The sequence below is a fragment of the Pezoporus flaviventris genome, unplaced genomic scaffold, assembly GCF_033815535.1.
Source record: "Pezoporus flaviventris isolate CSIRO_AGI_PZ_B2104156 unplaced genomic scaffold, CSIRO_AGI_Pfla_v1 ptg000013l, whole genome shotgun sequence".
Taxonomy (NCBI): Eukaryota; Metazoa; Chordata; class Aves; order Psittaciformes; family Psittacidae; genus Pezoporus; species Pezoporus flaviventris.
Window position 1 is genome coordinate 17,970,230 of NW_026892561.1, and position 10,585 is coordinate 17,980,814.

The 10,585-nt window shown below is 41.0% G+C and overlaps 2 protein-coding genes across 6 annotated transcripts in view; one reads left to right on the plus strand and one right to left on the minus strand.

The window, feature by feature from the left end:
• Window positions 1-5,392, plus strand: part of KLHL20 (kelch like family member 20) — a 28,116-nt gene extending 22,724 nt beyond the window's left edge. For 3 of the 5 annotated variants that reach the window (XM_061451940.1, XM_061451944.1, XM_061451939.1), the window contains 3 exons: window positions 768-874; window positions 2,870-2,950; window positions 3,035-4,797. In XM_061451940.1, coding sequence (XP_061307924.1) covers window positions 768-874; window positions 2,870-2,950; window positions 3,035-3,065 — 219 coding nt within the window. In that variant the 3' untranslated portion in view covers window positions 3,066-4,797. Of the gene's footprint in view, window positions 1-767; window positions 875-2,869; window positions 4,798-4,898 lie in introns of those variants that run through there. The other 2 variants (XM_061451941.1, XM_061451943.1) reach the window with 2 other exon arrangements.
• A 505-nt stretch (window positions 5,393-5,897) lies between these two features.
• Window positions 5,898-10,517, minus strand: CENPL (centromere protein L). The gene is made up of 4 exons (XM_061451945.1): window positions 10,277-10,517; window positions 9,721-9,972; window positions 8,395-8,937; window positions 5,898-7,048 (listed from the first exon to the last, which is right to left on the minus strand). Exons 1-4 carry the CDS (start codon window positions 10,397-10,399, stop codon window positions 6,977-6,979), a joined length of 990 nt encoding a protein of 329 aa, XP_061307929.1. The 5' UTR covers window positions 10,400-10,517; the 3' UTR covers window positions 5,898-6,976.
• Window positions 10,518-10,585: the final 68 nt, after the last annotated feature.

Genomic DNA, 10,585 nt, shown 5'->3' on the forward strand with positions numbered 1-10,585 from the left:
AAGAAATATAGTTTGCTGTCCAGTGCTGTCCTTTTTAGTTAATGATCAGGCATTGACTTTTCATGAGCTGCTTCTCTATGTGCTTTCTGTAAGCTGCTAAACAGATGCATCTGTATCTGCAGCCCTCCTGAGTTTTCTAACTTTCTCAGAGCCAAAACAAGCACTTTATATTGTGTTCTTGTACTTTCTCTGTTATGCCACAAGATGTTTTCACTGAAATGATCTTCCTAAACCACAGAACTATTGGAGATTTCAGTGATTTTTTTTGTGCTTCGGCAGAAAAAAGAGAAATGCTGGAATCCAAGATGCTTACAGATGGTCCAAGCCCCAGCTTGAGAGGAGCAAGCCAGGGGCTTACATATGGGTCCCTAGTTCAAGCAAGTGTTCCAGGCTGTAGGCTGGTAGATATTCTGGTGCATGCATGTCACACTTGAAGAATTTCAGTCCAGGACATAGTAAGTTTTGTCTGACAAAGGCTTAGGTTCTCATGTATCTGTTATAATTCTGGCAGTTCTGGTTCTTTTAGCTGGTAATAAGGGGAACCTTCTGCTTCTCCTCCAAGAGACTCTCTGTTTTGAGAACTTTTCATGTCTCATTATTTTTAGGCTATTTTATTTGCCCTTCCCCCAACCACAAAACCTCTTCTGCAGACTGCCTTTCACCAAACATGATTATTAAATCCTTTTAATTCTAACCCTGCTTTTCAGGACCTGTCTTTGCAGGACATCCCAGCTAAGTAGCTGTTATCTGTGGTGCTTGTTTTGCAGGTTGGCCTTGCCGTGGTGAATGGACAGCTGATGGCAGTAGGGGGTTTTGATGGCACAACATACTTGAAGACCATTGAGGTGTTTGATCCAGATGCTAACACATGGAGGTAACTGTTAAGTTTGTGGAACAATCAAAAAGGCATCTTCAGCTGTACCTGCTGCCACCCAGCTGGAGGTGTCCCAGACAGATCAGAAGTGTGATGTACACTGTAGTGAAGAGCTCATGTGTGGTAGCCAGCATAACATTGACACTGTGTCTTGTTGGCTTGCATGAAAGTGTAAGAAAGAGAATTGCACTTTGAAAAATATCACAGTATGTCATTTACCTACAGCATCCCCATGTCTATGACTGTGGCAGTTGAGAAACATTTTCTTGCAGGTTTCTGCTTGAATTCCAGTCATTGACAGCATTTTAAGTAAAACTGGAGTGAGATTTTGACAGTTTTCCCATCTAAGTATCCAACAGATTTAACCAACACCTGATGAATAAAGTTGCATTGCATCCTTTGCAGGTGGGAACATGTACAGGTTATTGAGACCCAGAGAAAATAAATGATTTGGCAGGCTTGTTGGGTAGCAAGCAAAAGGTCATACTAAAACCTAGTTTGTTTTTAAGTGCTGCTTTTGAGTGTAGCACAAATGGACCACACTGAGAGATGCCCCTTCTGTTTATTTTGGGCTGAATCTCTTCCGCTGCTCAATAAAACTAAGCTTGCCCTTAACAGAAAGAGCTCACAGTCATGATGCAAAATTAAGCCTACTCATTTTTTTCTTTCAAGCTGAGGCTCTGATTTCCAAACCCTTTTGAAGGAGCTGAAACGGAACACTTCAAGCATATGATGCTCTTCCCCTTTAAATCTGCAAGACAGCAATTAGAAGAATGTCATCTGATTTATAAGCTGAGAGAAATAATATGAAATTGCTGATCAAAAATACATACTGAGCGGAAAAGAAACAGGAAAGATAGCCTTTTTAGTAATAACTACCTTGAAATCAATTGCTTGTGTATTTATTCCCAAATCTAATTGGTACAAAATTTCAAGCTCCCATGGGTATTCTTGCTGCTTTAGTAATCTGGCAGGAGTGGGGAGTAGAAGTTAATGTCTTTATTGCTTCCAGCCTAGTACTACTAGTAGTCTCTTTCCTGTTGAGATAAGCTGTCATAAGAAGCAGTGGAGAAATTTCCCCTTGTTTGTTGAGCTTTGGACAGTGCTTTTTGAACTGCTGAGAAAACAGTTGAGTAGAGAGCAATATGTACTTCATATTCCTTAGCTTGAATGGCTTCAGCTCTTCCCAGTGACAGTAATAACATGTCTAGAGTTAGGAGTTACTGCTTGGGCTAGCATTCACAGAAAGTTAGGAGGTTGTTCAATGTATTTGCTTGTGGTTATCTCCCACTAAATTCAGTATAGCTGATAACATCTGCAGTCCTTTCTTTTGTTTGCTGAACTTCTTGCTCTATGAAGGTTATTTTTTGCATCACCCCACTGAGAAATGCTTCTGATGCAATCTGGATTTAGCAAATTGCATTGGTAGGAGTTGTTTAAAAACTCGCTTCTCCCACTTCTGCCAGCAGACTTCAGTGGCACAGAGGGGGATATGCAGCTGAAGTGACTAGGGATCAGGTTTCCATATGAAACGTAGGTACCATTCTGGTAACATATTTCAGAGAAACAGATGGTGCTTCAGATGTGTTGTAGCTTGGTTGGATCAGCTGAATTTTTGGTATTAGAAATATAAAAAAATATTAGTTGAATTGTGAATAGCTAAACCTTCTGTGTTACCCAAAATGTAGCCCAAGGTCAGCTATAGTCTAGAGTTCTATCTTGTACATTACCAGATGGGGAAAGCAAGTGATTATTTGAGAAAAGTGCAGTGTCAAAATGAGAAGCAGTTTCTGCTTTGAGAAAGGAATGAGCAAATACTGCTGTTTACCTCAGAAGTACGTAAGTTGACTGCTACCCAGCCTCTTACTTGTCATGGTCCCCTTTAACCAGAGGTTAACAATGGTGTAATTGTGCTCACAATGGATGGTTCAGGCTTTCCCATGGTAGCTCCATGAAGGACATAAACCAGTGACCACTGAAACCTTGTCTTTGCAGGTTGTATGGTGGTATGAATTATCGGCGGCTGGGAGGAGGAGTAGGTGTTATCAAAATGACACACTGTGAATCCCATATATGGTAAGCATCAAGAGGGAGGGAGATCCCATGCTTCTCATTCCAAGAAAAACTGAAGAGACTTGTTGACACTGGACCTCTTTGCAGCTCTAGTATGCACAGTCTAGATCCAGTATAACTCTTTGCCAGTGACTCTTTCTGTGGAATCGTAAAAATGACTTCTGTGAGAGCGTGCCCGATGGGAGACCACGTTGTCAGACCCCAGGAAACCACTGGACAAAAGCAGAGGTGTTGCTTATGTCTGTATTTTTTTCTAAAGAGTCTACATTTTTGAATAAACCAAACTGTAAAAGTTACTGTAATGTAAACAGTGCTGATGTAGAAACTATATGCTACACTGGGAGTCTGGCAAGGAGGAGGGTTTCCTGCCTTCCCTCCTGTTGTGTGAGTAGTGGATGTGGCAGCTGTGTGGTGTGCGAAAGAGGAAAGTGATACAGAAAACTTTGCTTTTGCCTTATTTACAGAGAGCTTCAAAAAAGTACTTGACCTGCAAGGTGCCACCTTTGCACGGAAGCTTTTCTGTGCACAGAGTATATTTATTTTTTAATTTCATTTGTATCATGTATTTTCTTTGTACTGCTCACAGTGATAATTCCAGCTTTTTATATACATATATGTGCATATATATATGTATTTTATATATATGTATATGTACATGTGCAATTTGAGTTCTGATAAACTGGCAGGGCAGGGCTATGTCCTGCCAGCTATTGTGGTTCCAGCCCTTGTGGTATGTTTTAGGGTCTCTTAAGAGAGTACAGGAGAGCTGTGAGGATGGGTGCCCCGAGTATCTTTTCAGTCTTGCTGGAGGCAAGAAGTAGAACTGGAACTCTCATCTATCAGCTGAATCAGTGAAGTGCCCAAAAAGGGTGAGAGTGAAAAGGATTTCAAATTAATGCCTTTTTACTGTACAGTGTATGGTACAAAAGTTCAGCTTTTGTCTCTCCCCTCCCCTGTGTAAACCTAGAAACAACTAGTTGTTGCTTACTTATAAGAAAACATTTTCTCACATTGGCTGCTAGATATCAATTTTTGTCTGAAGCTGGGATGCAGGTGTCATCTGTTAATTTTGACTACCTTAGATCAATGTTCACCTCTCAGGTTCTTGCTAGAATGCCAGACACACAGTCAGTTCCTGCTAAACAAAGTTTAGACCAGCATCTTAGCTGCCCTTCAGCCTGTTATCTGTGTCTTTAGAATTCCTGTTGTAAAACACTGGCCATGATGAGATGGTACCCTCCCTATTAGTGATTTTTATTTTTATGCACTTTGCCTGTGTGTGTTTAGAGCAGGAAAATGTAGGAAACTCATTAAAGAGTTTGGAGGGGATGGACTCTTTGCTGGCACTACGAGTAACTCATGTTTCAGTGACTGTGAAGGCACCTGGGAAGAGAGGAAGGAGAAACTCTATAGACTCAAAGGTTCTGATACATTTGTACTGTAATTTCTGTCTAGTATGAAAGAATGATTTTCTGCACCTGATAAAAATTTGGACCTTACTAAGTCTGATTTTAAGAGTAAGAGGATTGCAAATCTTTGAGATGGAAAAGGCAGTGCTGACATCTTAAGTTCTTTAACTTCATAGTTTGATTCATGTAACTCAAATTTTAATGTGCTTGAATATAGTAAAAAATACACTACAGTAATAAATGGGCCATTTAAAACTTTTTTAAAAGTCCCTCTTCCCTTAAGGATCGGTATTCTTGTGTTTACATATGAAGATCATTTGCACCTTTACAAGGAAAACAAGTATTCTGTAAACAAATGTTTACATGTATCATTTATGCTTTTTTCTAGCATGAGTAACTTGTATAAATAGCACTATCTTAATAAATTTCTTCTATGCTGTTCTTGGTTTCTTCCCTTGGGTGAAAGCAGTGGACTATGCTTTTGTATAGTTTGTGTGAACACAGATGCTGGCTTGTTTTTGGTGTGTTTTGTTTTTTTCCAGGTACTAGTCCAAGTAAAACTGGCTTAAAACTCTGCTGTTTATTGCTACCATCAATTGCTTAGAAGCACATCATTCAGAAACAGCTTTTTCTCGAAGAAAGCAGCTGTACTACCTGGATGAATCTAGCTCTGGTCATTTTATTGCAGTTATCATTGAGGGCTATACTCCAAGTTGTAGATGTTAAATTGGAGAAAGTAGGTTTTCATTTTAGCAGTACCTTAAAGCTAGGCTATAGTAGAGGTATGTATACATAGCAAAGCATCAGTTTTGAAAGCTGAGTGTGGCCATAGTTGATATATGCACTCCACTGGAGTTTCCCATGCTATTAGACTGGGTTCTTAAGGCAAAGAACTAGTTAAAAGAGGCTATATGGAATTTAGGTTTTTAGAGATTTATGCAAATTTCTTGGAAAGAGCCGAGCATTAGATTTAAAACTAAGCCATGGGTCTAACAGTCTTGTTTTCAAATCAAACACAGGTGCCAGTTATATCAGACCTCCTACTGCTTTACCCCGTGTTCCTCTGAATCAAGATAGCAAACTTTGTCTAAGACGTTTAATAAAAGGAAACTAAAGTTTAAATAGCTGCTGTGCTGTCAAAGCCTTCAGGAAATTGCTTAGCTGCTTCTATCAGGGTAAGAGTTAGCACTTTACAGACAGCAACCTCTACAAAAATAATCCAACTAGTAAACAAAAACTAGTTTTTGCACATTTGTTTTAATCTATTTATAGAATTAGCTAAAGTAGATTAGGAACTAGTTATGCAGTTATGTCACATTAGGTAGTTAAATATTTGCATGGCTGGTTCATCTCCCTGTGTGGGGAGAAGGAAGACTGTTTTTAGTGACAGCTGACAAATCCTAAAATTACATGGTTGGGAAAAGAAGGGAAACTTGTCCCTGTTTAGGGGGAATATCACAGCGCAAACTCATCAGACCTCAGAGATGGTGCACAAGTGTGAAGGTATTACAAGTGAGTTGTATAAGAAACTAGACTTTAAATTTTGCTGCTCACAGAATTACTTAATAGGTAACAATGTGTAGTTAAATCAGGTAAGCGCATACAAGTGTATATTTAAGCAGGCATATTTGGCCTTGTCTTACCTCAAGACCAATGTGTTGGTAAAAAATGGCAAATAAAATTTAGTACTGTAACACAAACTTATAACACTTGACATGTATTTACTTACTTTCTGCTTGTTTAAGCTATGATTAGGGCACTGTCCACTAGCTGTCTGAAATCCTACCTACTGAAGTATGGAGAGATCTAGTATAAAATTTTAGCACCTATAGCTCTGACCCCAAGAGCTCTGGAGCCTACAAGATTACATCCAAGATAACAACCATCAGGCATAGCACAGTAAATATCTAGCTTATCCACAGCCCTTAATTTCTGATGTATTAACTAACTCATCTAAGACAGCCAACAGGCTGGATACAAAAGGCAGTTGTCAGTCTCATGCTGTTCAACTTAGCCCAACAGGACACAGATGAATGCTTTAACTATTACCAACTGGCCTTAGCAAGCTAAAAAGGAAGTTAGAAACCTGGATTTTTCTGTCCTGGGTTGTAGAGCATGCACCCTTTCTCAGGGGTGTTTGATTCTGTGTTTAGATTGGCCCAAGAGTAGTCACAGCTGAGCCAAGGTTAAGGTCGGTATAGCTTAGGCTACCTACTTAAGTGAAAACCAACTTGCTATTTGAAACAACAGAAGTATCTGACAGCAAGCTGCATCCAAGAATTTGCAAATTTTATCTCCTAGCCCCTGGCTGATACCTGTATCTCTGAATATAATACACATAATCTGATGTAATACACATAAATGAAGAGAATGACTGATAAAAACAAAGGTGCTTAAGAAGCTACTAGTAGTTTGTAATGTAGCCCTTCTTTAGGGAAAAAATGTCTTCTTGTCTTTACTGTGCAGGACACTGAATTACATCTAGAGTTGAGTGCAGGAGTTAAGAGTCCAGTTTCTGACAGCATGAAAGCAAAGAAGATGCTGCAGGAATGACTTTTCACTTGATTTCTCAGGATGTATCTTCCAGCAGTAGCCTCTTCATGATTTGCTGAAATGACTCTCACTGTATCTGAGAGATTGCTAGTTCTGTCAGTAGCATCAGCACTTCAATTACATATTGGCTTTGTAGAAACTGCAAGAAAGAAAAAAAAAAAAAAGTAAAAAAATTACAGTTGCCAGATTTCCACACCTTTAAATGGCTGAAAACCAACTACATGTTCCATGTGTCTAGTCAGCTTCTCTTGTTTGTACAGTACCTTTGTTACTGTTTTGACCCTGGATATGGAGAAGATGCACTTGCCTACATGCTCTCCTTTCAGAGCCCTCAGTCTTCTGCTCCTGTCCCATGTGAAGCAGGGTATCTAAGAAATGTCCTGCTCCTACTCCAACTTTTTTGGAAGCTGAGCATCCTAGCACTTCTGCTCCTTCAGCTACCTCCCTTCTTTCGGAAGGCCAGGAAGGACATTGCCAATTTCCTTGAACACCCCTATTTTCCTATACCACATATATTCCTATTATGGAAGAGCCATAACTGAGTTTACACCACAGACATTCCAGAAGAGAATTTTCTTCAGAAAGCATATTCAGTTGAATACCATTTGTGTTTATTTAACTGCAAAGTGTTTCAGCCACTTTTAAACTGCTGCAGATAAAAAGAAGCAACGTAACCCTAACATTTAGCATTTGCAGTTCTGCTGAAGGCCAAAATTGTTAAGAGATGCTTCCCAGCAAAGTTTATTATCTCTCATTTGATGAGCACATGCTCCAGGAAAGAGGTGCATGAGGGGGGTCCCAGTTACAGCCTCTAACATTCCTTCTGTACCCAGAACAATAAGGGCAGTGTGTCATAGACTAAATTTAAGCAATTGCATTTACACAAACTGTTCTTTAACTCAGACTGAAGAAACTTCAGAAAGGATTAATCCTCCATGATTTTAAGACATCGTAGATATCTCTATAGGAAGACCAGTGCACCTTTATGAAAAGAGTTACAAGTGAAGTAGTTTTAAGCAAAACATTTCAACTCTTAAAATCATCTTGTCTTTTGGTTCACACACCAGTTACTTTTATATAGTAGGTTAATTATATGTCTTCTGCCTGTCTTAATAACTGCAGTACTAGAAAGCTAATAATTTTTTTTAAAAGGTTTTTTTATTAAGTCGGGGATCATTTTAAGCTTCAGTACTGGGCAATGGGCAAAGAAATTTTCCTGTTGATACCACAGCTAACACACCTATTTCTGGCCCAAGACTAGGGTTAGTAGCTTCTGTTGCAATACAACAGTAAAATACTGTACTGATAGCCTGAACTACAGAACCAGTTATGACTAATAAAATGTGAGGGCTTAACAATTTCTTAAAGGAAATAATGCATAAGAAACATGAAACCTTCATTTTTAAGAGTAAGGCATTTCTAGAGAGGTACAACTATTTTTTTTGTCACACATTAGTTAGGACAATGTGCTACTTTAAACCTCACCTTTATAATCCCATCACAGTGTGCTGAGGCAACTGCTGTAGAAACTTTCACCAGTTTTGTAGCTGACAAGTGGATCTTAAAGTGTCTGTGGAAGTGAGAGTAAAGGCAGTCCATAAAGACATCCACCTCTTCTTGTGTTATCTCCCCTGGAGTTTTTTGGACTGTGTCCCACAGAGCTTTTGCATCCTCTGGATGAATGGCATATGAAATTTCCAGAGACTGGGATAGAGTTGGGACAGAGAAAACAAGTTCCATAGCAGATGCATTTTCTTCCAACTTGGATCCACTCCACATAGCTGCCATCCAACTGAGATTGAGAGGGCTAATGGCTAAACGGTGGAAGCAGCAATCAAAAGTCTTCTGAAACCAACTTCCAACAATGGATGTGTAACTCTCTGCCCCATTAGCAAGAAACACAGGTAAACAAGTGAAGTCTGCTGGCATGTTCTTGGAAAGATCATCTCCACACACAGAACAGAACCAGCCCGACCATACCAGTTTCTCTTCTGACTTTTTTTGGGAAGCTTGTGATTCCAAAGAAAGCTGGGATAGGGAAGAGAAGCATTTGAATGCTACAGAAGAAGTTAAGACTTTTTTTAGCCATTTTTTTTTGTTTGTTTTATAATCTCAAGCATTTGGTACAACATTTTTTCCTCAGGAGCCTCACATACAACATTATTTTCTGCAAAGCTCATACAGTTATTCAGTCTGTTACATCCCTAAAAGAAACATGCAATTCTGTTGAAAACAGCAGGAAAAAGCACTTAATTAGGAATGGTACTGAGATCCAAGCTTATGTTGCTTAATTCAGAAGAGCCAACCCATGGTACACACTGATCATTGCCATACTGAACTTGGCATTTCAACAGCATCTTTCACTTGAGACAGGGCATTTCAGAAATGCTGATTAGACTTGAGCTAGGGCCACAAGGTAGGATTATGCCAACTTTACCCAGGAAGCTAAATAACTGGAGTTCTTGCAGTTAATTGACTGCTCACTAAAAAAATAGATGAGGATTGCGCCTTGTAGTCTTACTCTGATCTTATAAAAAAGTTTATAACTCAAAATTGCATTACATGTGTTCCAGTTAAAAATAGACCAGGTTCACTTATATTAAATTTCAAGAGACACTACAGTAGTTACCACACACAGCTAGGGTTTAATTGTGGGTTGTTTTTCTTTTTTTTTAGGAGTGGTGGTGGTTTTGTTTTGTTTTTGTTTGTCTGTTTTTTTTGTAAGAGGTAGAGCATTTTATTAAGTCAAAAGCAACTTGTAAAATGCAAATCTCAATTACAGTTATCAATACTGCCAGGAAGACTCCTTACCTGCACGAGAACTGCAGCCTCGTCTTGGTCACTACCTTTCAGGTCTGGAAGGCTGGAGATAGCCACATTGATGTCCAGCTCAACCCCTACTTCCACCGCCAGCCCCTTCTGCTTCTCGGCAGCCATATATGCACTCAGCAGCTTAGCGTAGGCCTTCAGATGAGCGCAGGAGAACTTATACAGAGGGCTCACACTATATAAGGCCCACCGCTTGCGCAGTAGAAACGCTGGTGCCTGGGAATCTAAGTTTCTCTAAAGAAAAAAAATAAATAAAAATAAGAACACACACCCCCCTCCCTTCCCCCAGCAGAGAGGGACAGCTTCCTCAGTCTGGGCTTGCAGGAGGACCCCCAGCCGGCCCGGCCCGGCCGCCGCTCGGAGTCTCTCTGCCCGAACACGCGCAGATTTCCCGCCTGGCAGCACCACGGGAGCGGTGCCGAGCGGGAGACGGCAGCACTGAGACAAGTCTCACGTACGGGGGGAACAGCGGAGGAGCGAGCTCGGCCGAGAGCCGAAAGGGCAAGTAGGACCCACCGCATCCACCACCCGGCCCTACCTGCAGGAGCAGCCGACCGCTGGGGCTGAGCCCGCACCGCCCGTCCGCTCGCCCAAACGGCAGCCCCCACGACAGCCGCCCCATGCTGGGCAGAGTCCGCGCCGCCCCGTCCAGCGCCTCCATGACTCCAACGACCCGCAGCACCACTCCCCGCCAGGCACCGTTTGAACTGCCTTCCCGTCAGCCCCGCGGAGGGCTAGGTCGCCATGTTTGTGGCGGCCGGAAGTGGAGAAGGACCCAGTCTTCTTCGATGCGCTGGGCCTGAGGGCGAGAAGGGCATTCCTGGTGAGCTGGCGGTAGTAGGCCTTA

Coding starts and splice junctions, on each gene's coding strand:
- CENPL (XM_061451945.1), bottom strand. CDS start 10,399: ATGGAGGCGCTGGACGGGGCGGCGCGGACTCTGCCCAGCATGGGGCGG. Junction 9,973..10,276: donor GCGGTCGGCTGCTCCTGCAG/GTAGGGCCGGGT, acceptor TTTTTTCTTTAG/AGAAACTTAGATTCCCAGGC. Junction 8,938..9,720: donor AGGCTGCAGTTCTCGTGCAG/GTAAGGAGTCTT, acceptor TCCCTATCCCAG/CTTTCTTTGGAATCACAAGC.